The 22,749-nt window shown below is 36.1% G+C and overlaps 2 protein-coding genes across 2 annotated transcripts; both read right to left on the bottom strand.

Annotated features, from left to right (window-relative positions):
- Positions 1-3,174: 3,174 nt before the first annotated feature.
- On the bottom strand, positions 3,175-6,349 carry LOC103515322. The gene is made up of 4 exons (XM_026828054.1): positions 6,263-6,349; positions 5,935-6,031; positions 5,067-5,173; positions 3,175-4,698 (listed from the first exon to the last, which is right to left on the bottom strand). Exons 1-4 carry the CDS (start codon positions 6,347-6,349, stop codon positions 4,591-4,593), a joined length of 399 nt encoding a protein of 132 aa, XP_026683855.1. The 3' UTR covers positions 3,175-4,590.
- Positions 6,350-6,428: 79 nt separating this feature from the next.
- LOC108253159 (transmembrane protein 35A-like) lies at positions 6,429-22,287 on the bottom strand. The gene is made up of 4 exons (XM_017446613.2): positions 22,112-22,287; positions 7,899-8,037; positions 7,066-7,172; positions 6,429-6,697 (listed from the first exon to the last, which is right to left on the bottom strand). Exons 1-4 carry the CDS (start codon positions 22,223-22,225, stop codon positions 6,590-6,592), a joined length of 468 nt encoding a protein of 155 aa, XP_017302102.1. The 5' UTR covers positions 22,226-22,287; the 3' UTR covers positions 6,429-6,589.
- Between the last annotated feature and the right edge of the window lie 462 nt (positions 22,288-22,749).

The raw sequence follows: 22,749 nt of genomic DNA, 5'->3' as shown, positions 1-22,749 counted from the left end.
AGCAGCTCAGATTAATGAGACGTTCTCTACCACCTAACCCTTACACCCATATTTATGAACTGTAAGGCCATGTAGCCACTTACTATCAGGTAGAACTGACAGGTACGGCTAAAAAGGTCCATCTGTCAGGTCTACCTGATACCTGATGAGCACACACACACACCATCAAGTAGACCTGAACAGGTGACCTGTCGTCAGGTCTACCTGAGAGTGAGCGGCTGGCCTAACAGTAGAGGCTCTGAACTAGTACTGAAGAATCAATTCAAAACATCCATGGCTAGAATTTACTTTTGTCTGATTTGAGGTGTTAGAGCTCTATTGCTGTATTGTAAAATTTTCAAACAAATCAGGATGAAATCCCATGCCTTGCTTGGGATTAGTATTTTTGGCACATCCACTAAAAATATCTAGTCCATTTTCTCCCCTGTTTACCAGGCGAGCGCCTTGACCACTACACCCCTGAACGAATAGCATAAAATATATTCTTATCAGTGATACCTACTCGTAAATACAAAATTTCTTTATTGTGTTAAATAAAATATTTGATGCGTTCAGATTTCTCAATGCAAATGAAATTTCCGGAAACAATATGAGGTGGTAGGCGAAGTCATTCAAAACAAGGCTTAGGAGATACAAAATGATACATTCGATACAACTGACATAGGTACCACGTCTTCAGACAAATCGTAAAAGTAAACGTAAGTATGTAAAATGTGGAGATGAAATGAAAATAATGAAAAAATATGACGCCTCTTCAGTACATCAATAAAAAATTTCTCGCGGATTTACAATATTAGTTTGGTAAAAGCATGAGCACGGAAGCACTATTTACGTAACTTTTCTATTCGAATTTTTGAAATTATCATAGAAAGCCAGGCCTCAAGTTTGTATTGTGTTAGATAACAATGCGTGTATTTTCTTTTAATTATAATTTTCATTTGTTCTCCTTAATGGGTTTTTACACTTTCAAAAGATGATACACGTTGCTCCTTTCTATGAAATCATATCTGTGTTGATTTTACTGTGTATACCTACCTATTGAATGGGGATTGTTTGTATCTAACCCCAAGGCAAAAGAAAGTGCATTTCGGGGTGATAGCCCATTGTAAAACAAACTCCATTGATATTAATTTTTGAGATAGGTACTTTTACCTCTATATCTATACTACGTACCTATTTTAGGATTTTATAGTTACTTATGTCAATTTGATATTATTTTGTCTTGAAATACAATTGAAACTTACCAGAAAAAAATAAATAAATGTAGATCCTTGATTGTAAGAGTTTGAAGTACAATTGATTAAAGTCAACCTGCCAGAGTGAGAAATCTACTTCTATGCTAGATGAGGGTTGAACCCTCGCTCTCTTGCTTACTAGACAAGCAGTTTGCTACCGTACCGAGTAATGAGAAAAGAATTAATGGGCTATGGGAGTTTTTTTTTAGCCTTGAGGTTTGGTTGGTAATAAAGTTATTAGGTTATTTAGAAGATCAGTACCTAATTTAGAAGATCATTTCAAGGGGATAATTGGATGCGTTTATACCTGACCCACGCTATATGTTGATTAGGCACCTATAAATAGTAGGCACTCCGTAACTCTGTTGTAACCCAGCTATAGTTAAGTAGGTACTTACTTATAGGTAAGTATTTGAGGACATAATATTTCTACATTTGTTCCAATTGCTATCTAATGCGATATGTTTCAACGTACCATCCTCACGTGTTACAATTACAGCATAGAGAATTATATAGCATATATAGTACAGAATTACACAGCATATATATAGAATTACACAGCATAATATAGGTAACAATGACCATTATATCATTGCCACTGAAACGTGCAGGCCATTGGAAGAATTTTCCACAGGATGTTCGGAAAATCTCGGTCGAAATAATGATACCCAAGGATGGACACATTTTTAGATTTTCAATAGAAAAAATTTAGGTTGTATTTTTTTGCTAAGATCTATTACAGCCATAGGTTTACGCGTTTTCCTAATTAATAAAAGCAAAAGCTATCAATGTTGACCAAGAACCTTCCTCAAAACATACCTAACGCAACTACGTATGTTCCGAATTTGGTGCTAAATGAAAAACCAAGTAAGCTCAAATAGCTTTCTTCGTTCCAACAAATTCGAAGTCTTTTCTGTATTTCTGATGTCAATGCTCCTGTCATTTGTAACTCTTGTGGTTCGTCAAAAGCTTTTTATTTGTCCTGGAATCCTGAAATTTTGTCGTCTAAGTATCCTGGAATTTTGTCGTTTCTGGGCGTCTCAGTTTCTCTATTTCATGGATTCTTCTGCAAAGTGTAGTAGAGGTTCCTCTCCATCGCTATTTCTTAAAGAAATCCTCAACAATGACACAAACGTACACAGAGGTATTTGAAAACACCTTATCATTGATCGAGTAAATATTTCTTTTTTAATCAAAGTATAGCTAGACGTTCGTTTTTGAACGGTTCACAGCTGATTTGAAGTCACCCATGTACATATTGTATATTTCTTAGTAAGATCATTTTATTGGTCATTTATATAGGTAAGTAACTAATATTTAGTTGATAATATACCTGTGTCCGGTTTTACAGTCCGATGGTTAAGTTAACTAGAGGATTAAAGTCTAGATAGCAAACCGAGATGAAGATCTAACAAAGAGTTTTTTATCTGCTGTTTTTTGGAATCGATATTTATACCCATCAGCTGATAGATCCCTAATAATTAGGTACCTTCTTAAGTTACTTTCTGGACACGGAAAGTAAATTTCGGGATTGTGAAATAAGACATTAAAGTTAGCATTGTTAGTAAAAAGATTTAATATCTCATTCTCCCCGTAATGTATTTATTTTTGATACTTTTTAGCGTTCAAAAATTATAATAAACTTTCCTAAATTTGGCCCGTTTTAGTTTTAGGTTCAATCTTGCCAAAAGAATATACCCAAAGGTACTACGACAAAAATAAGATCCTTTAAGAATAGATAAATACCTACGAGTATTAGGTACCTATATCTTCAATTTTCCCCCCATAATAGACACTTTTTAGAATTTTTCAGGTAAAGTTTAGATTATTCCTAAAATTTAAGAATCTCTTATTCCCTTTGATACTATTTTGTAAAATAAATACATACAATAAACAGATTTTACTATATTATATAAAATCGATTTTTTTTCTCTTTTTTAATAACTGCAGGTCAAAGAATAACACTTTCTTCCTTTTAAGACACCTTAAAATATAAATTTATTTTCTTCTTTATTTACAAATTTAAGAGACATAGGGACCAGGAACGTTTTAAAGGATACATTCGACCGATAAAGTACCAATGTAAAACAAGGTCCAGGAAAAAGTTCGGGTTCAAAAACGGTTCCAGCTATGTGCCTTCCAGTTATTTTGATATGTGTTCTGTATATAATTACAAATATAATTCAGAGTCAAACGGTTTTAATTTCTCCTTTCCGCACAAGTGAAGATACCTAAAGAATGAATATTGCCTTTAGGACAATTTTAATTGGTCACCCCTAAAACAAAATGAATGTGAATTTAGGTAAAGACTACAACACGTCAAGTAAAATTATCTAAACAAACATGATCTTATCTTTAGGGCAGTAGGATAGTATCTTTGGGAGTTCAACAAATGTCTTGGAACACTACACAAGATAACAAAATTACCAAACAATCTAGAACTAGAAATAGAGAGACTTGAAATTCGAATTAATCTATTTAGAATCTAAATGACTAAAAATAAAATATGTACAAAAAAATTATACCTAATCAATAGGGATTCAAATAAATACTTAAGTAATACTTACTTACTTTTAAGAATTACCTATAATCCTATTCTGTAGTAATATGCATTGTATTGAGCTTTTATTTTATTAGAAGTAGTAATAAATAAATAATAATTAAACTAGATATTTTACTTGACAAAATTTAAAGGCGAGCACTGTGGTGCTCAGTCGTGGACCAGCATTTTAGACTGTTGGGAAATTTTTATACTCGAAAGTATACCAACATAATACCAGTATTATTAAAGTTTTGGTTCTCATTTTTATTCTTTCACAGTCTTCAAAAAATTAATAAATAACAAAAAGTAAAATTAAATAATAAAGGGAAGTTAGAGGGTTTCTTCCGTCAAAGAAACTAGGTCCTCAGCGGGAAATGGTCACTTTGCTAAGAGATGAAACTCCTAGGCACCTAAAAGTATCTTTTATAACTCCGTAATTCCATATCCGTATCTGGCTTTTACAAGATCTGAGCATTATTCACGGCACAAAAAGCTTTCATCAAAAGCATTGATATTGCTCACCTGATGCAGGTAGTAGTAGCTTTGCTTTATCACAGCCGGAGTATATTGCACATTTTTCCTCAAAATCATCTCGTCTAACTTGCATACCAATAGGTAATAGGTACCTATAGATTCGAAAAAAAAAAAAAAAAAAAAAATCGGCCAGAAAACCAGAGTACGGGTACCTAGGTCTCGATTAGCATTAAGTAGGTACCCCTAAAATCAAAACCAGATACAAAAAGGCAATTCTGTACCTTTGCTAGCACCCAAGGGAGGATAAATTCATGTTTGGTGCCTTTCCAATGTTGCGGCTTACTCCTGTTTTGTTCGCGTGTCTTCGGAAACATTTTGTTGATCCGCTAGAGCTTTTCTTCCTTGATAATCTATGACCAGTCTTCCAATTAACATAAATAAAAATACCTGGAAAAGAAGAAGAAAATAGTTACTTACAAAACTTGCTGATAGTTACAAAATTGGGCATAAGAGTAAGTAACACCAGAAAAGTAGATGGAAGTAAGTATTTGGATCTCATGAAAAGCAACTCCAATTTAAGTAGGCTAGCACTTCTTTGGAAACTTAGTCTTAGTACAGTGCAGATATATACTTTTAAAAACTTCCAGAAATTGGAAAACATTAATAAAAAAAGAACGATCCATAAGGTGCTTCCCCTTATGGATGGTTCTTTTCTGTTTCATGCTGTCCAATTGACCGACATAAAGTTATAGACTTGTGGGTAAACAAATTAGGTACCTAATGACCCGATCTGTTTCAATAGAAATTATACTTACAAGTGTTGGAGCAACTTTTTCAAATTTGTCTTCCACCATATAATGGGAATAAATTGCATTGAGTGAATTTAAAATTAAAACTACATTCGAGCAAAGTTTTACTGTACCTGGAAGAAAGAAGAAAATTTACGCAATTAGTATCTTTTCGTCTGAAATGAAATTCATCCTATATCTCATTCTGACTTTATCATCTACATTCCCTCTCTCTTTATACTTTTTCTTCCCTTAATCCTTAACAGCAGTTGGAACATTTAGTTATTTTGACACATCCACCAAAAACGGGTACCTAGGTAATAACTTCCGTCTCTCAATCTCTCTTTTTCTTATACTCATACATTTCTCATAGGTACATAGGTACTATAATAGAAATAATGTAGATTGTATTATTAGAAAATTTGGTATTTTGGGCACATCCACTAAAATATCTAGTCCATTTTCTCTATCCCCAAGACTCCCCAACCTGCTTTGAAACATTGGTGCCTTTGACACATCCACCAAAAATATCTTGGTGCTCTCTATTAGTACATACTACTCGCTCTCCTTTCCTGCATTTGAACATTGGTGCTTTGGCACATCCACTAATAAAATTCACTTAATGTGCATCTAAAACATTGGTACTAATGGCACAGCCACTAATAAAATCAACTTATTGTGCATTCAAAACATTGGAGTTCATGACACATCCACTAATAAAATTAACTTATCGTGCATTTCAAACATTGGTGCTTTGGCACATCCACTAATAAAATCAATTTATCGTGAATTCAAAACTTTGGTGCTTTGGCACATCTACCAATGTGATTTTTTCCCCGCAAGTACTTTATTTCAACTTTAATATGATTTTGTGTTCATTATTATTGATACTTACTAAATGGAATGGTGGCCATTGAGAATCCACAGATGACCTCTATGGAGCCTATGATTCTCCTGTACCATTTGGCGGGAACTTTCATGTCTAATATTGCCTTCCCCGCAAGTACTTTATTTCAACTTTAATATGATTTTGTGTTCATTATTATTGATACTTACTAAATGGAATGGTGGCCATTGAGAACCCACAGATGACCTCTATGGAGCCTATGATTCTCCTGTACCATTTGGCGGGAACTTTCATGTCTAATATTGCACAAATGTATTTGTTATCGGATTTACAGGTTATAATAATAAGTTTCTACCTATTATGGTTACTTGCTCACCTCTACTGAGTTCACAAGTACTGAGTTCACTGGAGCTGATTTCTGAAAGAACTTCTGACTCCGAATGTGTCTCCTTTTTGTTTCCATCTATTCTTTCGTCTGCACCAGTTCCTAAGGGATCGCAGAAGGTGAGAAAGATATTGGAAGCGATGACTAAAAAAAAAAAAAAAAAATCGGCCAGAAAACCAGAGTACGGGTACCTAGGTCTCGATTAGCATTAAGTAGGTACCCCTAAAATCAAAACCAGATACAAAAAGGCAATTCTGTACCTTTGCTAGCACCCAAGGGAGGATAAATTCATGTTTGGTGCCTTTCCAATGTTGCGGCTTACTCCTGTTTTGTTCGCGTGTCTTCGGAAACATTTTGTTGATCCGCTAGAGCTTTTCTTCCTTGATAATCTATGACCAGTCTTCCAATTAACATAAATAAAAATACCTGGAAAAGAAGAAGAAAATAGTTACTTACAAAACTTGCTGATAGTTACAAAATTGGGCATAAGAGTAAGTAACACCAGAAAAGTAGATGGAAGTAAGTATTTGGATCTCATGAAAAGCAACTCCAATTTAAGTAGGCTAGCACTTCTTTGGAAACTTAGTCTTAGTACAGTGCAGATATATACTTTTAAAAACTTCCAGAAATTGGAAAACATTAATAAAAAAAGAACGATCCATAAGGTGCTTCCCCTTATGGATGGTTCTTTTCTGTTTCATGCTGTCCAATTGACCGACATAAAGTTATAGACTTGTGGGTAAACAAATTAGGTACCTAATGACCCGATCTGTTTCAATAGAAATTATACTTACAAGTGTTGGAGCAACTTTTTCAAATTTGTCTTCCACCATATAATGGGAATAAATTGCATTGAGTGAATTTAAAATTAAAACTACATTCGAGCAAAGTTTTACTGTACCTGGAAGAAAGAAGAAAATTTACGCAATTAGTATCTTTTCGTCTGAAATGAAATTCATCCTATATCTTATTCTGACTTTATCATCTACATTCCCTCTCTCTTTATACTTTTTCTTCCCTTAATCCTTAACAGCAGTTGGAACATTTAGTTATTTTGACACATCCACCAAAAACAGGTAGGTAATAACTTGTCTCTCAACTCTCTCTTGACTCTCTTTCTTATCCTATACCTACCAAATAGAAATTAAGTAGATTGTTATTATTAGAAAATTTGGTGTTTATAGCACATCCACTAAAAATATCTTATCCCCTTTCTCTCACCCCAACCTGCTTTGAAACATTAGTGCTTTTAACACATCCACCAAAAATAGCTTGGTGCCCTCTACTACTCCTCGCTCTCTGTTCTGCATTCAAACATTGGTGCTTTGGCACATCCACTAATAAAATCAACTTATTGTGCATCTAAAACATTGGTACTAATGGCACAGCCACTAATAAAATCAACTTATTGTGCATTCAAAACATTGGAGTTCATGACACATCCACTAATAAAATTAACTTATCGTGCATTTCAAACATTGGTGCTTTGGCACATCCACTAATAAAATTAATTTATCGTGAATTCAAAACTTTGGTGCTTTGGCACATCTACCAATGTGATTTTTTCCCCGCAAGTACTTTATTTCAACTTTAATATGATTTTGTGTTCATTATTATTGATACTTACTAAATGGAATGGTGGCCATTGAGAATCCACAGATGACCTCTATGGAGCCTATGATTCTCCTGTACCATTTGGCGGGAACTTTCATGTCTAATATTGCCGTCAGTGGAAACACTTTGGCATATTTCACGTATTCTTTTCTCTGGAAATGGGAAAATAGCAGCTCAGATTAATGAGACGTTCTCTACCACCTAACCCTTACACCCATATTTATGAACTGTAAGGCCATGTAGCCACTTACTATCAGGTAGAACTGACAGGTACGGCTAAAAAGGTACAGTAGAGGCTCTGAACTAGTACCTACTGAAGAATCAATTCAAAACATCCATGGCTAGAATTTACTTTTGTCGGATTTGAGGTGTTGGAGCTCTATTGCTGTATTGTAAAATTTTCAAACAAATCAGGATAAAATCCCATGCCTCGCTTGGGATTAGTATTTTTGGGACATCCACTAAAAATATCTAGTCCCTTTTCTCCCCTGTTTACCAGGCGAGCGCCTTGACCACTACACCCCTGAACGAATAGCATAAAATATATTCTTAGTTGCGATTATGTTCGCGGATTTGGCAATTATGTTCGCGGATTCGCGTCCCGAATCGACATTTTGGATATTTGGCAAGCCTAAGTATAAGTAGTGTTTTATTTAGACTGTCAGCTTAGACCAAGTTGTTCTATTATAGGTACCAACAGTTTAAGCTTTGGTACCACGCTTTAAGATCAATTATCAAAGTTAGTCAACCAATAAAAAGGCAAAAGTTGAAGAAAATACCACTTACGGACTAATGATTCTCGTGGCAACTTTCCGCTGACCGCCTTGATCCAAGATCTGTTTCAGTCCACTCTTCAGAGATCCATCACTCAGATCAGGGCTCTTGGCAGCGTCGGGGGTTTTGGCAAAAGGATTTTGAGATCGCGGGGTTTTGGCAGGATTTTGAGATTGAGGGGGGGTTTGGGCAGAGAGATTTTGAGATAGAGGGGTCTTAGCGAACGGATTTTGAGATCGAATGGTCTCGGCAGGAGGACTCGTGGCAACTTTCCGCTGACCGCCTTGATCCAAGATCTGTTTCAGTCCACTCTTCAGAGATCCATCACTCAGATCAGGGCTCTTGGTAGCGTCGGGGGTTTTGGCAAAAGGATTTTGAGATCGCGGGGTTTTGGCAGGATTTTGAGATTGAGGAGGGGTTTGGGCAGAGAGATTTTGAGATAGAGGGGTCTTAGCGAACGGATTTTGAGATCGAATGGTCTCGGCAGGAGGATTTTCAGATTGAAGAGAGGTTTGGGCAGAGAGATTTTGAGATAGAGGGCTCTTGGCGAACGGATTTTGAGATCGAATGGTCTCGGCAGGAGGATTTTCAGATTGATGAGAGGTTTGAGTAGAGGGATTTTGAGGTAGATTGTTCTTGGCAGAAGTATTTTGAGAGTGAAGCGCTTTGACAGGGGGATTTTGAGATAGAGGCGTTTTGGCGAAAGGATTTTGAGATCGTGGGTTTCTTGCAAATGGGTTCTGGGATTTGGATGAGCCACCAAAGGCGTACTGAGATAAGTTAGGTCTGGTTTTGACGGGGGGTTTGGCAGGATTTTCAGATTGAAGAGAGGTTTGGGCAGAGAGATTTTGAGATAGAGGGCTCTTGGCGAACGGATTTTGAGATCGAATGATCTCGGCAGGAGGATTTTCAGATTGAAGAGAGGTTTGAGCAGAGGGATTTTGAGGTAGAGGGGTCTTTGCCGAAGGATTTTGAGTTTGAGGCGCTTTGGCGAAAGGATTTTGAGATCGTGGGTTTCTTGCAAATGGGTTCTGGGATTTGGATGGGCCACCAAAGGCGTACTGAGATAAGTTAGGTCTGGTTTTGACGGGGGAAGGACTCAATTGGTCTTCTGCTGGAGGGGAAGTATCTGAACAGCCTGGTTGTGTGTATAGTTGAAGCAGATCTGGAATAAATAGAATAGAATATACCTACGTCAATTTTATACTGCTAAGATGAGATTGAAAAGTTCCTTTAAGCCTTGTTATATTTTAAAGCCTTATTAATCTTATTATAGATATTTCATTGGTAAGATATAATACAGGTTTTATGATTAAGTACTTACCTCATTTAGGTTTAAAAAAAAATAAAAATAAAATAAAGATCTCAACATATTAACGTCAAAAGACAGTGGACTAAAAGTCAGAATGAGAAGATATTTCAAGAGGTTGAGAGCGACCTCAAAATCATCCTATCGATCTTAATGAATAACTTACCAGTCTCATCGATTTTCCTTTTCCCAGCCATTTTTTCAGGACTTCGGAATCCATTCTGAGGAGATTGAGCACCATTTATGTTTCGTTCAACACTGATTTGAGATGATATACTTCTACTGGCTGCTCGCTCTGAAATATTAAATCAATCAGTCCACTAATCATTCAGTTTTTTCGAAGACACCGAAAATAAGTCGGTTTTTAATTGAATTTACAGCCTTATCCGAATGGGTGACTATCTGGACAATTTCATGCTAGCTTTTCTCGGCCCCACTTGGGCTGGGTGAGGTTAATATCAGGCGGGTAGATTGTCGCCGAAAGAAGGGTAAAACCTTCGTCACTTGAGACCTTAGCTGTTGTACAGTGAGATTAAACCCCAAACAAACAAATACGTGTTAAGGCCAGTTCCCACTTGTCGTTCGGAAAAAAAAATCATGTCGTGCGTAAGTGTTAACACTCATTTAAATTACATTGCCTACAGCACATTCGGAAAAAAAAAAAACGGATGAAACTCACAAAAAGTGGGAACGGGCCTTTATTGTTATGACCAAAGTAAACATTTACCTTTGAGAGGTGAGCTGGCTACAGGCTTCAGTTTCTGGAACACTGGAGGTTCTGAGACAGATTCCTCACTGGAATGACGATCACAGGGTTTCTCATATTGCTTAGACCAGATACTGGTTACTGGAAGATTCTCCTGCAAAATATCAAATAAGTAAGGCACAGCACAGGTGCTTCCAGATAAGTGAGAAACAGGTGCCTAAAGGCGCTTCCACTCGATGCGCGTATTTCTAGTCTAATTAGCCAACCTAGTTAGCTTGAAGAGTAGCGCTCTGCCTTGTAATGGTGTGCAAACATAGTCGACCGGACGTCGATCGACGAGGTTGTAGAGGCAGTGTGGACGGTTCAGTCGATGTCGATCGACATCGGTCAATTGATTGAGTTTAATCAGGGATTATTGTATCCTTTTTCGTTCATTTTACATAAAATTCAAACCAACTAATTGATCACTGCAAAATTTACATGTACACATACACAATAAAGTCAATACATATTTACAATTACAATTTACTTTTAAATTACCTCACTGTCAGGATTCCACTGGTCCATTTCTTCTAACGAGAATGGGTCGAGATTTCCCAGAGCTAGCTGGAATGCTTGATCCTTAGGAAGCTCGAGCTCTTTCAGTGACAGCTGAGAGAAGACTTCGTCCCTCATTTCTGACTCCAAAGGGTTGAGGGGCACCACCTTCAAAAGAAAGATCACATTATTTTATTACAAAAAGTTTTTTTTTTTCTCTTCAAATCCATATTTGAAGCATTCTTTCTATCGCATTTACTTATAGGGAGGTCCCAAAAGTTCACCTTCCTATTTTAGTAGAATGAGAAAATCTGTACCAGAAAATTTTGTTGTTTCTGCTGAGTATTTAATGCATCTTACCACATGTATCAGGAAAAAAGAATACCCAATAAAGCGGTGCTACATCAATATGTTGAAAAAGGAGACACCTGTTTACCTGCCCTACCTGAACGGTCGAAATAAAGCATCATAGGTTCTTATACTAACCTCTTTAGAGACAGGATCGTATACGGGCTGATAAAGGAACATCAAGTTGGTGTTATGGAAACTAGTAAGGAACTCTTTAGTGATTTTCACATATGATCCGATTTTTCCGTAAACGTTGATTTTGCGCAAAGCCTGTAAAATAAAGAACAAGATATTATTGGATTTTTATTTTTAGATTAAACAAGAGTACTGATTTGAACCCTAATTGGCGAGCAGTATGTACAAAGTTGAGTAGAACATACTTTCACCACACTGGGAAATACGGACGTTGGACTCAAAATTCGGGCTGATAAAGGAACATCAAGTTGGTGTTATGGAAACTAGTAAGGAACTCTTTAGTGATTTTCACATATGATCCGATTTTTCCGTAGACGTTGATTTTGCGCAAGGCCTGTAAAATAAAGAACAAGATATTATTGGATTTTTATTTTTAGATTAAACAAGAGTACTGATTTGAACCCTAATTGTCCAGCAGTATGTACAATTGTACACAGTTGAGTAGAATATACTTTCACCACACTGGGAAATACGGACGTTGGACTCAAAATCTAAGGGTTAGGGTTCGAGTTCTGTTAGCAAGCTAAACATTTGTAGCGTCACTGTAGGGCAGTTCGTAAAAGCTAGGCCCTAAAAGAGGAGTCTCTTTTCTCGAGACTAGGCCAGCGGACACTTTAGATGATTATAAAGTACGTAAACATTTGTAGCGTCACTGTAGGGCAGTTCGTAAAAGCTAGGCCCTAAAAGAGGAGTCTCTTTTCTCGAGACTAGGCCAGCGGACAATTTTGATCATTATAAAGTATCGAAGCTGTCTGTAAAATTTGAGCGACCTGTGACTAAAGGTATGAGAAGCGCTAGTTCCTTACTTACATTTTCAAAGTCTGGATCCATAATAGAGAACACATAATCCTTTGCCTTCTTGAGTCCCATGCCTTTGATGCCAGTCCAGTAATCACAGCCAGATAAAATACACATGTACCGGAATTTGGCGTCAGTAAATTTAGCCAAGGGCATTTTGAGAGCAGACGGAAGCTTCTCCCGGTCCATAAAACAACAGTTGCCAGAGAGGTCTAGCTTGTAAATAATCTGAGGAGATGAAAGAATTTGAAGTAGATGAATTAATGACATTTCCCAAAAGAGCAACCTAAAATAAAAATTGTGGGTTCCTACAACCTTTTTTCCCCTCCAAGTCTTACCTATTAGACTTAAACAATTTCCAAGCAAGGAATTTTAAAACACAATTTTGGGCCCAAGGATATTTTTGATCTACATAATTCCAATCTCTGTGCCAAGTTCGAGCCATATTGGACGAAATCTAAAACCCTGAGAATTGCGAACTCTTTTTCAGCTTTTTCAAAAACTTTTTCTTAAATAGCGGCTGAACCGTAAATTTCTCGAGGTGCGGCCCGCGGACACTTTTGATCATCATAAAATATCGAAGCTGTCTGCATAATTTGAGCGACCTGTGGCTAAAGGTAAAGTCGTGAGAAGCGCTAGTAAAGACAGACTGAAAATGTTATTTTGAAAGATCATGGACCAGACTTCCTCTTACCTTCTTTGCTCCAAACACAAGCAAATCAGAATCTTCTGTTATCACATAGTCAGCATATCCGGCAATATTCCTTTCAGTGACAGCTGAGAGAAGACTTCGTCCCTCATTTCTGGCTCCAAAGGGTTGAGGGGCACCACCTTCAAAAGAAAGATCACATTCATTTATTACAAAAAAGATTTTTTTTTCTCTTCAAATCCATATTTGAAGCATTCTTTCTATCGCATTTACTTATAGGGAGGTCCCAAAAGTTCACCTTCCTATTTTAGTAGAATGAGAAAATCTGTACCAGAAAATTTTGTAGTTTCTGCTGAGTATTTAATGCATCTTACCACATGTATCAGAAAAAAAGAATACCCAATAAAGCGGTGCTACATCAATATGTTGAAAAAGGAGACACCTGTTTACCTGCCCTACCTGAACGGTCGAAATAAAGCATCATAGGTTCTTATACCAACCTCTTTAGAGACAGGATCGTATACGGGCTGATAAAGGAACATCAAGTTGGTGTTATGGAAACTAGTAAGGAACTCTTTAGTGATTTTCACATATGATCCGATTTTTCCGTAGACGTTGATTTTGCGCAAGGCCTGTAAAATAAAGAACAAGATATTATTGGATTTTTATTTTTAGATTAAACAAGAGTACTGATTTGAACCCTAATTGTCCAGCAGTATGTACAATTGTACACAGTTGAGTAGAATATACTTTCACCACACTGGGAAATACGGACGTTGGACTCAAAATCTAAGGGTTAGGGTTCGAGTTCTGTTAGCAAGCTAAACATTTGTAGCGTCACTGTAGGGCAGTTCGTAAAAGCTAGGCCCTAAAAGAGGAGTCTCTTTTCTCGAGACTAGGCCAGCGGACAATTTTGATCATTATAAAGTATCGAAGCTGTCTGTAAAATTTGAGCGACCTGTGACTAAAGGTATGAGAAGCGCTAGTTCCTTACTTACATTTTCAAAGTCTGGATCCATAATAGAGAACACATAATCCTTTGCCTTCTTGAGTCCCATGCCTTTGATGCCAGTCCAGTAATCACAGCCAGATAAAATACACATGTACCGGAATTTGGCGTCAGTAAATTTAGCCAAGGGCATTTTGAGAGCAGACGGAAGCTTCTCCCGGTCCATAAAACAACAGTTGCCAGAGAGGTCTAGCTTGTAAATAATCTGAGGAGATGAAAGAATTTGAAGTAGATGAATTAATGACATTTCCCAAAAGAGCAACCTAAAATAAAAATTGTGGGTTCCTACAACCTTTTTTTCCCTCCAAGTCTTACCTATTGGACTTAAACAATTTCCAAGCAAGGAATTTTAAAACATAATTTTGGGCCCAAAGATATTTTTGATCTACATAATTCCAATCTCTGTGCCAAGTTCGAGCCATATTGGACGAAATCTAAAAGCCTGGGCATTGCGAATTCTTTTTCAGCATTTTCAAAATTTTGTCCTTAAATAGCGGCTGAACCGTAAATTTCTTGAGGTGCGGCCCGCGGACACTTTTGATCGTCATAAAATATGGAAGCTGGGTCTGTAAAATTTTGGAGCCGACCTGTGCCTAAGGTAAAGTCGTGGGAGAACGCTAGTAAAGACAGACTGAAAATGTTGGTTTTGAAAGACATGGGACCAGACTTCGCCCTTACCTTTTTCTTGCTCCAAACACAAGCAAATCAGAATTCTGTTATCACATAGCTCAGCATATCCGGCAATATTTAAAATAAGCCATCTGAGCATCAGCCTCAATGGGCCACAATACTAATCTACACCCCTGGGCCGACATGCTGAATGACATCAGAGCCCATCTTGGTGGGTTACCAATCGACACTTTGTCTGAGATGATACTGAGCCTTCACTGCGGCGAGACCGACGATCCAGAATGGAGAAGTTCAGCAGCTTTCTGCTTGTGGCGTATCTCGGCTCTCCTGAAAAAAAATAAAAGAAGAAAAAAAAAATCATTACTTACAAGGTTTGAAAATACATCCAAAACTATTGCTGATAATGAGTAGAAGAAGACAAGAGGGCTGTAAGCAGTAACAGAACTGCCCTCATGTGAATACCCACAGCGCATCCAGTAAAATTCCATGCTCCACTTGGAAAAAATGGTATTTCTGCATAGCTATTGATTTGTAATTGATTCTGGCCAACTAACTGGACAAAATACTCCAACCTATTGCCCATATTGAAAGCACAGGAAGTATTTAGATTGAAGAATGAAGTTCCTTTTACCCAAGTTATCCTAAAAAAAAAACGTAGGTAAGCGTAGGTAATCATTGGAGTTTCCCTGACTGGTCATCTTGGACTTTTATGTCCTAAAGTGATTACAACAAATTTGAAGGGAAAACTTGGCAAAGCCGAGAGCTGTTGCTCTCAAATTTTATTGGAACCAGACTGACACAAATTATATTCTCTGGCCAGCGCCGCTACAGTAATTAATAGTTCCTTTTTTAAATGGTAAGGATCTACCCTAAAGAGGATGTAGGGCTCTAAGAGGGCACTTACTTTCTTCTGTCTTCTTCTGTGGCCTCTTTAGCAGGCAGATGTCTTCCGTCAAAGACCATGATTACTTTGATTTTGTGTGCCAGCAACATATTGATGTATTTCATACAGTAGTTGACATACCTAGAGGGAGAAAGAATTTTTCAAGTTTAACCTCCAGATCCAAAGTCCAATGCATTAACAACTGCACCACTGAGGTTGGGTTTTAAGCTTAACAGTATTGAGTTAACTGCCCCCATTCCTTTTTCACCCTTGCTTTTTTTTCTCAGAAGTTAAGAGAACTTGTCACAGAGGGATGAGATTCCAATCATGACCTGGATATCAGGACATCCTTACTGCAAAAATAGACACATTTTTTTTTTCTTTTTAGCTAAATTTCTTATAGGGATGATTCTTGTTTATAAGGATAATAAAGTTGGTACTTGTTCAGAAGTCACGTCCGTGGAATATTGCTACCAAAGGAACTTGCACAAACAAGCAGTGACCCTGGTTATTATAGGGTTAGCTTAAATGCAAGAAGGAGTTTTCACAGTGATTAGTGTTGTTATAGGGTTAGGTTGAATACAAAAGGAGCTTTACTTTTCCACGGATGTGACTTCTGCATAATTACCATAAAGTTTACTTACAAGTCTGAATGTTCTCCTCTGGCTAATTTGTCGGCACATGAAAATATTCCTTTGTGTAACCAGCCATAGGCATCAACTGCCACAGTAGACTTCTTCAATTCTGACACTTTGATTGGTGCTCCAGCATCTTTCACAAATTGTAATAGATTTGTAATACCCATATTGTGTCAATTATCTGTCACTGATTGTTGACTGAAGGTACTTTATCACATGAACTTTCTTCAAATGATAACTGTGTATTCCATAGGCAGTCTTATCACAGTTTGTTTCCTAAAATACAAAATGAATTACAAATGAACCTCCAGGTCGACAGTCTCATTTTAACTTGGTAGCCAAACTTCAGCATTCTTCAAGTACCTAGGTAGTTTTTCAACAAAGTACCAAGTTAATTTGAGACTACTGCTTCAAATGATAACTGTGTATTCCATAGGCAGTCTTATCACAGTTTGTTTCCTAAAATACAAAATGAATTACAAATGAACCTCCAGGTTGACAGTCTCATTTTAACTTGGTAGCCAAACTTCAGCATTCTTCAAGTACCTAGGTAGTTTTTCCAAAAAACAACAAAGTACCAAGTTAATTTGAGACTACTAGAGACTATGATACAGATTCCAGATAAGATACCTCCTGATGATGGGTCTTGAACCTTTTGTCTGCATGAGGTGTTTAGAACTTACCAATCACAGTCAAACACTAGGGGTACAGTTTTTAGAACTTTTACTTGAATTTCCCTGAATTTCAGCAAGTTCCCGAGCTTCACTTGTCACTTTTTGGAGAAAAACAAAATTTGGTCCAAGTCCAAAAATTTTTTTTCTCCGGGAAGCAAAAAATTTCCCGCTAAATTTAAATGGGAAACATTTTGTTGATCCGCTAGAGCTTTTCTTCCTTGATAATCTATGACCAGTCTTCCAATTAACATAAATAAAAATACCTGGAAAGAAGAAAACATGTTTTAACTGACATAACATGAAATAAGTCGATAGAAGTACCTACCACGAAGGTACCTACTTAGTTGAAACCTGCTTTTTCTTAAGAGAACGTAATCTCCATGCTTAAATCCATGATTTAAGCGGAGGGTCTCCAAGGATTGGAACAGTGGCCGATATTTTTAGTACATTTCGAAGCAAAAAGAAGCCCGAGGTACCTATCTCTTTCAATAGAAATAGATTGATACTTACAAGTGTTGGAGCAACTTTTTCAAATTTGTCTTCCACCATATAATGGGAATAAATTGCATTGAGTGAATTTAAAATTAAAACTACATTCGAGCAAAGTTTTACTGTACCTGGAAGAAAGAAGAAAATTTACGCAATTAGTATCTTTTCGTCTGAAATGAAATTCATCCTATATCTTATTCTGACTTTATCATCTACATTCCCTCTCTCTTTATACTTTTTCTTCCCTTAATCCTTAACAGCAGTTGGAACATTTAGTTATTTTGACACATCCACCAAAAACGGGTACCTAGGTAATAACTTCCGTCTCTCAATCTCTCTTTTTCTTATACTCATACATTTCTCATAGGTACATAGGTACTATAATAGAAATAATGTAGATTGTATTATTAGAAAATTTGGTATTTTGGGCACATCCACTAAAATATCTAGTCCATTTTCTCTATCCCCAAGACTCCCCAACCTGCTTTGAAACATTGGTGCCTTTGACACATCCACCAAAAATATCTTGGTGCTCTCTATTAGTACATACTACTCGCTCTCCTTTCCTGCATTTGAACATTGGTGCTTTGGCACATCCACTAATAAAATTCACTTAATGTGCATCTAAAACATTGGTACTAATGGCACAGCCACTAATAAAATCAACTTATTGTGCATCTAAAACATTGGTACTAATAGCACAGCCACAAATAAAATCAACTTATTGTGCATTCAAAACATTGGTGCTTTGGCACAGCCACTAATAAAATCAACTTATTGTGCATCTAAAACATTGGTACTAATAGCACAGCCACAAATAAAATCAACTTATTGTGCATTCAAAACATTGGTGCTTTGGCACAGCCACTAATAAAATCAACTTATTGTGCATCTAAAACATTGGTACTAATAGCACAGCCACAAATAAAATCAACTTATTGTGCATTCAAAACATTGGTGCTTTGGCACAGCCACTAATAAAATCAACTTATTGTGCATCTAAAACATTGGTACTAATAGCACAGCCACAAATAAAATCAACTTATTGTGCATTCAAAACATTGGTGCTTTGGCACAGCCACTAATAAAATCAACTTATTGTGCATCTAAAACATTGGTACTAATAGCACAGCCACAAATAAAATCAACTTATTGTGCATTCAAAACATTGGTGCTTTGGCACAGCCACTAATAAAATCAACTTATTGTGCATCTAAAACATTGGTACTAATAGCACAGCCACAAATAAAATCAACTTATTGTGCATTCAAAACATTGGTGCTTTGGCACAGCCACTAATAAAATCAACTTATTGTGCATCTAAAACATTGGTACTAATAGCACAGCCACAAATAAAATCACTTATTGTGCATCTAAAACATTGGTACTAATGGCACAGCCACTAATAAAATCAACTTATTGTGCATTCAAAACATTGGTGCTTTGGCACATCCACAAATAAAATCAACTTATTGTGCATTCAAAACATTGGTGCTTTGGCACAGCCACTAATAAAATCAACTTATTGTGCATCTAAAACATTGGTACTAATAGCACAGCCACTAATAAAATCAACTTATTGTGCATCTAAAACATTGGTACTAATAGCACAGCCACAAATAAAATCAACTTATTGTGCATTCAAAACATTGGTGCTTTGGCACAGCCACTAATAAAATCAACTTATTGTGCATCTAAAACATTGGTACTAATGGCACAGCCACTAATAAAATCAACTTATTGTGCATCTAAAACATTGGTACTAATGGCACAGCCACTAATAAAATCAACTTATTGTGCATCTAAAACATTGGTACTAATGGCACAGCCACTAATAAAATCAACTTATTGTGCATCTAAAACATTGGTACTAATAGCACAGCCACAAATAAAATCAACTTATTGTGCATTCAAAACATTGGTGCTTTGGCACAGCCACTAATAAAATCAACTTATTGTGCATCTAAAACATTGGTACTAATGGCACAGCCACTAATAAAATCAACTTATTGTGCATCTAAAACATTGGTACTAATGGCACAGCCACTAATAAAATCAACTTATTGTGCATCTAAAACATTGGTACTAATGGCACAGCCACTAATAAAATCAACTTATTGTGCATCTAAAACATTGGTACTAATGGCACAGCCACTAATAAAATCAACTTATTGTGCATCTAAAACATTGGTACTAATGGCACAGCCACTAATAAAATCAACTTATTGTGCATCTAAAACATTGGTACTAATGGCACAGCCACTAATAAAATCAACTTATTGTGCATCTAAAACATTGGTACTAATAGCACAGCCACAAATAAAATCAACTTATTGTGCATTCAAAACATTGGTGCTTTGGCACAGCCACTAATAAAATCAACTTATTGTGCATCTAAAACATTGGTACTAATGGCACAGCCACTAATAAAATCTGGAAATTTTTCCTAATCCAAAATATTCCACTGTGGTCACTTTTTTTATCCCCACCACAGTGCTTTTTGTACTGGCAAAACAAGGCTTAGGAGATACAAAATGATACATTCGATACAACTGACATAGGTACCACGTCTTCAGACAAATCGTAAAAGTAAACGTTCAGACAAATCGTAAAAGTAAACGTAAGTATGTAAAATGTGAAGATGAAATGAAAATAATGAAAAAATATGACGCCTCTTCAGTACATCAATAAAAAATCTCTCGAGGATTTACAATATTAGTTTGGTAAAAGCATGAGCACGGAAGCACTATTTACGTAACTTTTCTATTCGAATTTTTGAAATTATCGGCTAAGGGCTAAAGAGATATACCACCAGTTTGAAATATCAGAGAATGAGTATGGGTGCCGTAGGTAAAATTCGGGAATGGTAGATTTAAAGAATAATGATAATCTTAAGGAAGCAGAAAAATTGAGAAAATAAGAGTTTCTTATACCCTAAGAGGGCTAAAGGGATATACCACCTTTATTCTTTTTAGGAAATGAGTTTTCCTTTTTTTTTACATAAAAAAAAACTGGTAAATCAGTATCAATCTGGAGACACAAGAACCACCGAAGGGGACAGAAAAGCGAAGTAGTGTGAAATATTTTTACTTTTTAGCCAAAGTACGCGCAATCTATTTTTAAAACACTTATCATTTTGCATAAGATAGGGAAAAGTGAACCTACCTATATTTCTTTTACTTTTTTTCCGAAAAAATAAATAAAATAAATAGAATGACCCTGACGACTAATAATAATTTGAACTTGGCATCAAAAAAACACATTTTTTTTCTTTCCCCAAAACAATATTGTTTCTTTATAATTTGTGTGAAGGTAGGTATAATATGTTTGTAAACCTATAGGAATAGGTAGGTATATTCCTGATAATTAATCAGTGTTTTCTCTTGATTATTCAGATTTATATTAGCGAGTAAATTTAGTAGACATTTACGTATTAGACAAGACAGGTCCATTTATTTTATTTTGAAATCACAATTTTATCAACAACACTCGTAGCTGTGAGAGAAAAAAAAATCTAGTCTGGTCCGAAAATTGTTCATTATAAATGTTTCAATTTTAGTGGAAAATGATTTTCCCCCTTTTTTTGGCACCTGCCTACAATGTGCCCATTCAGCATTTTACAGAGCATGCTAAAAACTGACCAGAGCAAATTTGGGGAAAGAGAAAGAGAGGGTACGTGAATTCTGTAAAATATTATCTCTCGAAACGAAATTCTCCATTTTTTCACATGCCCACTAACACAGGTAGATGAAATAACGGTCGATTTAACGAGTCAAGGGCAGAAATAGTGCGACAAATGTGTAAAATACCAAGGTATACGAATATTGAAAAGTAAATTTTCCATGTGGGTAAATTTTGAAATAGGTGAGAATTTGCGAATTTTTCGCGTTTTTTATGTGTTCAATTAACGGTATGGAATTCCAATTTTGGGAAAAAACTTAGTACATAGGTAACACGTTTATGATCAATTCCCACAATCTAAAATGCAGGTACAAAATTTAGCAACATGGGTGAGCGAAAATAACAGCTCTTTAAAGCTTTAAACAGCTGAGTACATTATAGCAGGAGAACAAGAAGTGATGAAAGCCAAAGTTCATAGGTCCATTCTTTAATTAGTCACTTTAGAGTTTAGATCATGATTGTTTCTACCAATAATAAATATTTTATGATCTTTATTCAAGGATTACATTTGAAAGTTTAATGAACTCTTAGCGAAATATGAATTACCTATTTGGAAGGGTCTGTTCAGCTTTATTTATTAGAATTATCATTCCATTGCCAAGGAAAGTTCCATAATAGAGTTTCGTAAATAAAATTCTGAACAGCAATTTACACTTTATTTAGAAGACAACTTATTTCGTACAACCTAAGAAAGCACGATTAATTAATGTAGGTACAATAATTGTGTTCTGAACTTAACTCATCTAGAAAAGCACCTGCATATCCTAGGTATTATATTTCTCTTAACATCCCTACACATTAACATTTGTGTACATTACATCCCTATGTCCACTGCAGAGCTATACAAAAGATACTCCTACTTTTCACGTATCTAAATGAACTTTTCAATGAAAACGCAAAGCTTACCACATCTTTGTGTAGTTCCTTATTTAACAGCGACGTGATTTTCATGAGTCCAATAAATACAAAGAAAATTCCCAACAACACCGACAAACTTTTCAAAACAATCGACGACCCCATGATGTGCTTATCAAAGAGTCGAAATTTACAATATAGAAGAGGGAAAATCGGAACGTTTTTCTCCGAGTTTTTCTCTCAAGTTCTCTCGTTTGTAGAGGTGTACGCATGCGCAAGCATCTTTACTCTCTCCATGCACACTACTTTACACCCTCATTTTTTCACCCCCTTGTATTCTCCCTTAGGAAAATGAAAAAGAAAATTTCAGATAAGAGAGGAATGTTTTTATCTTGTTTCTCTCTATGTGAGGGGACATTTTATAGAGGGGAGGGAGAGAGTGGAAGAAGTGTGAAAAGCAAAGTTAGGTACAAAAAGAATAAAAGTGACTTCGTAATGTATGAAATGGGTGTTGAATAGAGTAAATAACTTGCAAAAAGATAAATAAAAAGTCATGAATATATATTTATTTAAACAAAATAATACAAAAAGGATTTAAAAGAAAGGTTAATATCCAATGAAGGACATTTTGCATAAATTGGTTTTCTCGACCTCCACAAGTTGTTTCAAAGGGATGAAAGTGGAATGTA

The sequence above is a fragment of the Diaphorina citri genome, unplaced genomic scaffold (assembly GCF_000475195.1).
Source record: "Diaphorina citri unplaced genomic scaffold, Diaci psyllid genome assembly version 1.1 scaffold1318, whole genome shotgun sequence".
Lineage (NCBI taxonomy): Eukaryota > Metazoa > Arthropoda > Insecta > Hemiptera > Psyllidae > Diaphorina > Diaphorina citri.
The sequence above is the reverse complement of the archived record's forward strand: the minus strand, read 5'-3'. Positions and strand labels throughout refer to the sequence as shown.

What these genes read in the sequence shown, in the direction of transcription:
- LOC103515322 (XM_026828054.1), bottom strand. Translation starts at nt 6,349, where the DNA reads ATGGAAACAAAAAGGAGACACATTCGGAGTCAGAAGTTCTTTCAGAAA. An exon ending in TACTTGTGAACTCAGTAGAG is followed by an intron (nt 6,032 to 6,262) that starts GTGAGCAAGTAA and finishes CTTGCGGGGAAG; the next exon opens with GCAATATTAGACATGAAAGT. An exon ending in AAAAAGTTGCTCCAACACTT is followed by an intron (nt 4,699 to 5,066) that starts GTAAGTATAATT and finishes CTTCTTTTCCAG; the next exon opens with GTATTTTTATTTATGTTAAT.
- LOC108253159 (XM_017446613.2), bottom strand. Translation starts at nt 22,225, where the DNA reads ATGGGGTCGTCGATTGTTTTGAAAAGTTTGTCGGTGTTGTTGGGAATT. An exon ending in AGGAACTACACAAAGATGTG is followed by an intron (nt 8,038 to 22,111) that starts GTAAGCTTTGCG and finishes TCCCATTTCCAG; the next exon opens with AGAAAAGAATACGTGAAATA. An exon ending in AATGGCCACCATTCCATTTA is followed by an intron (nt 7,173 to 7,898) that starts GTAAGTATCAAT and finishes TCTTTCTTCCAG; the next exon opens with GTACAGTAAAACTTTGCTCG.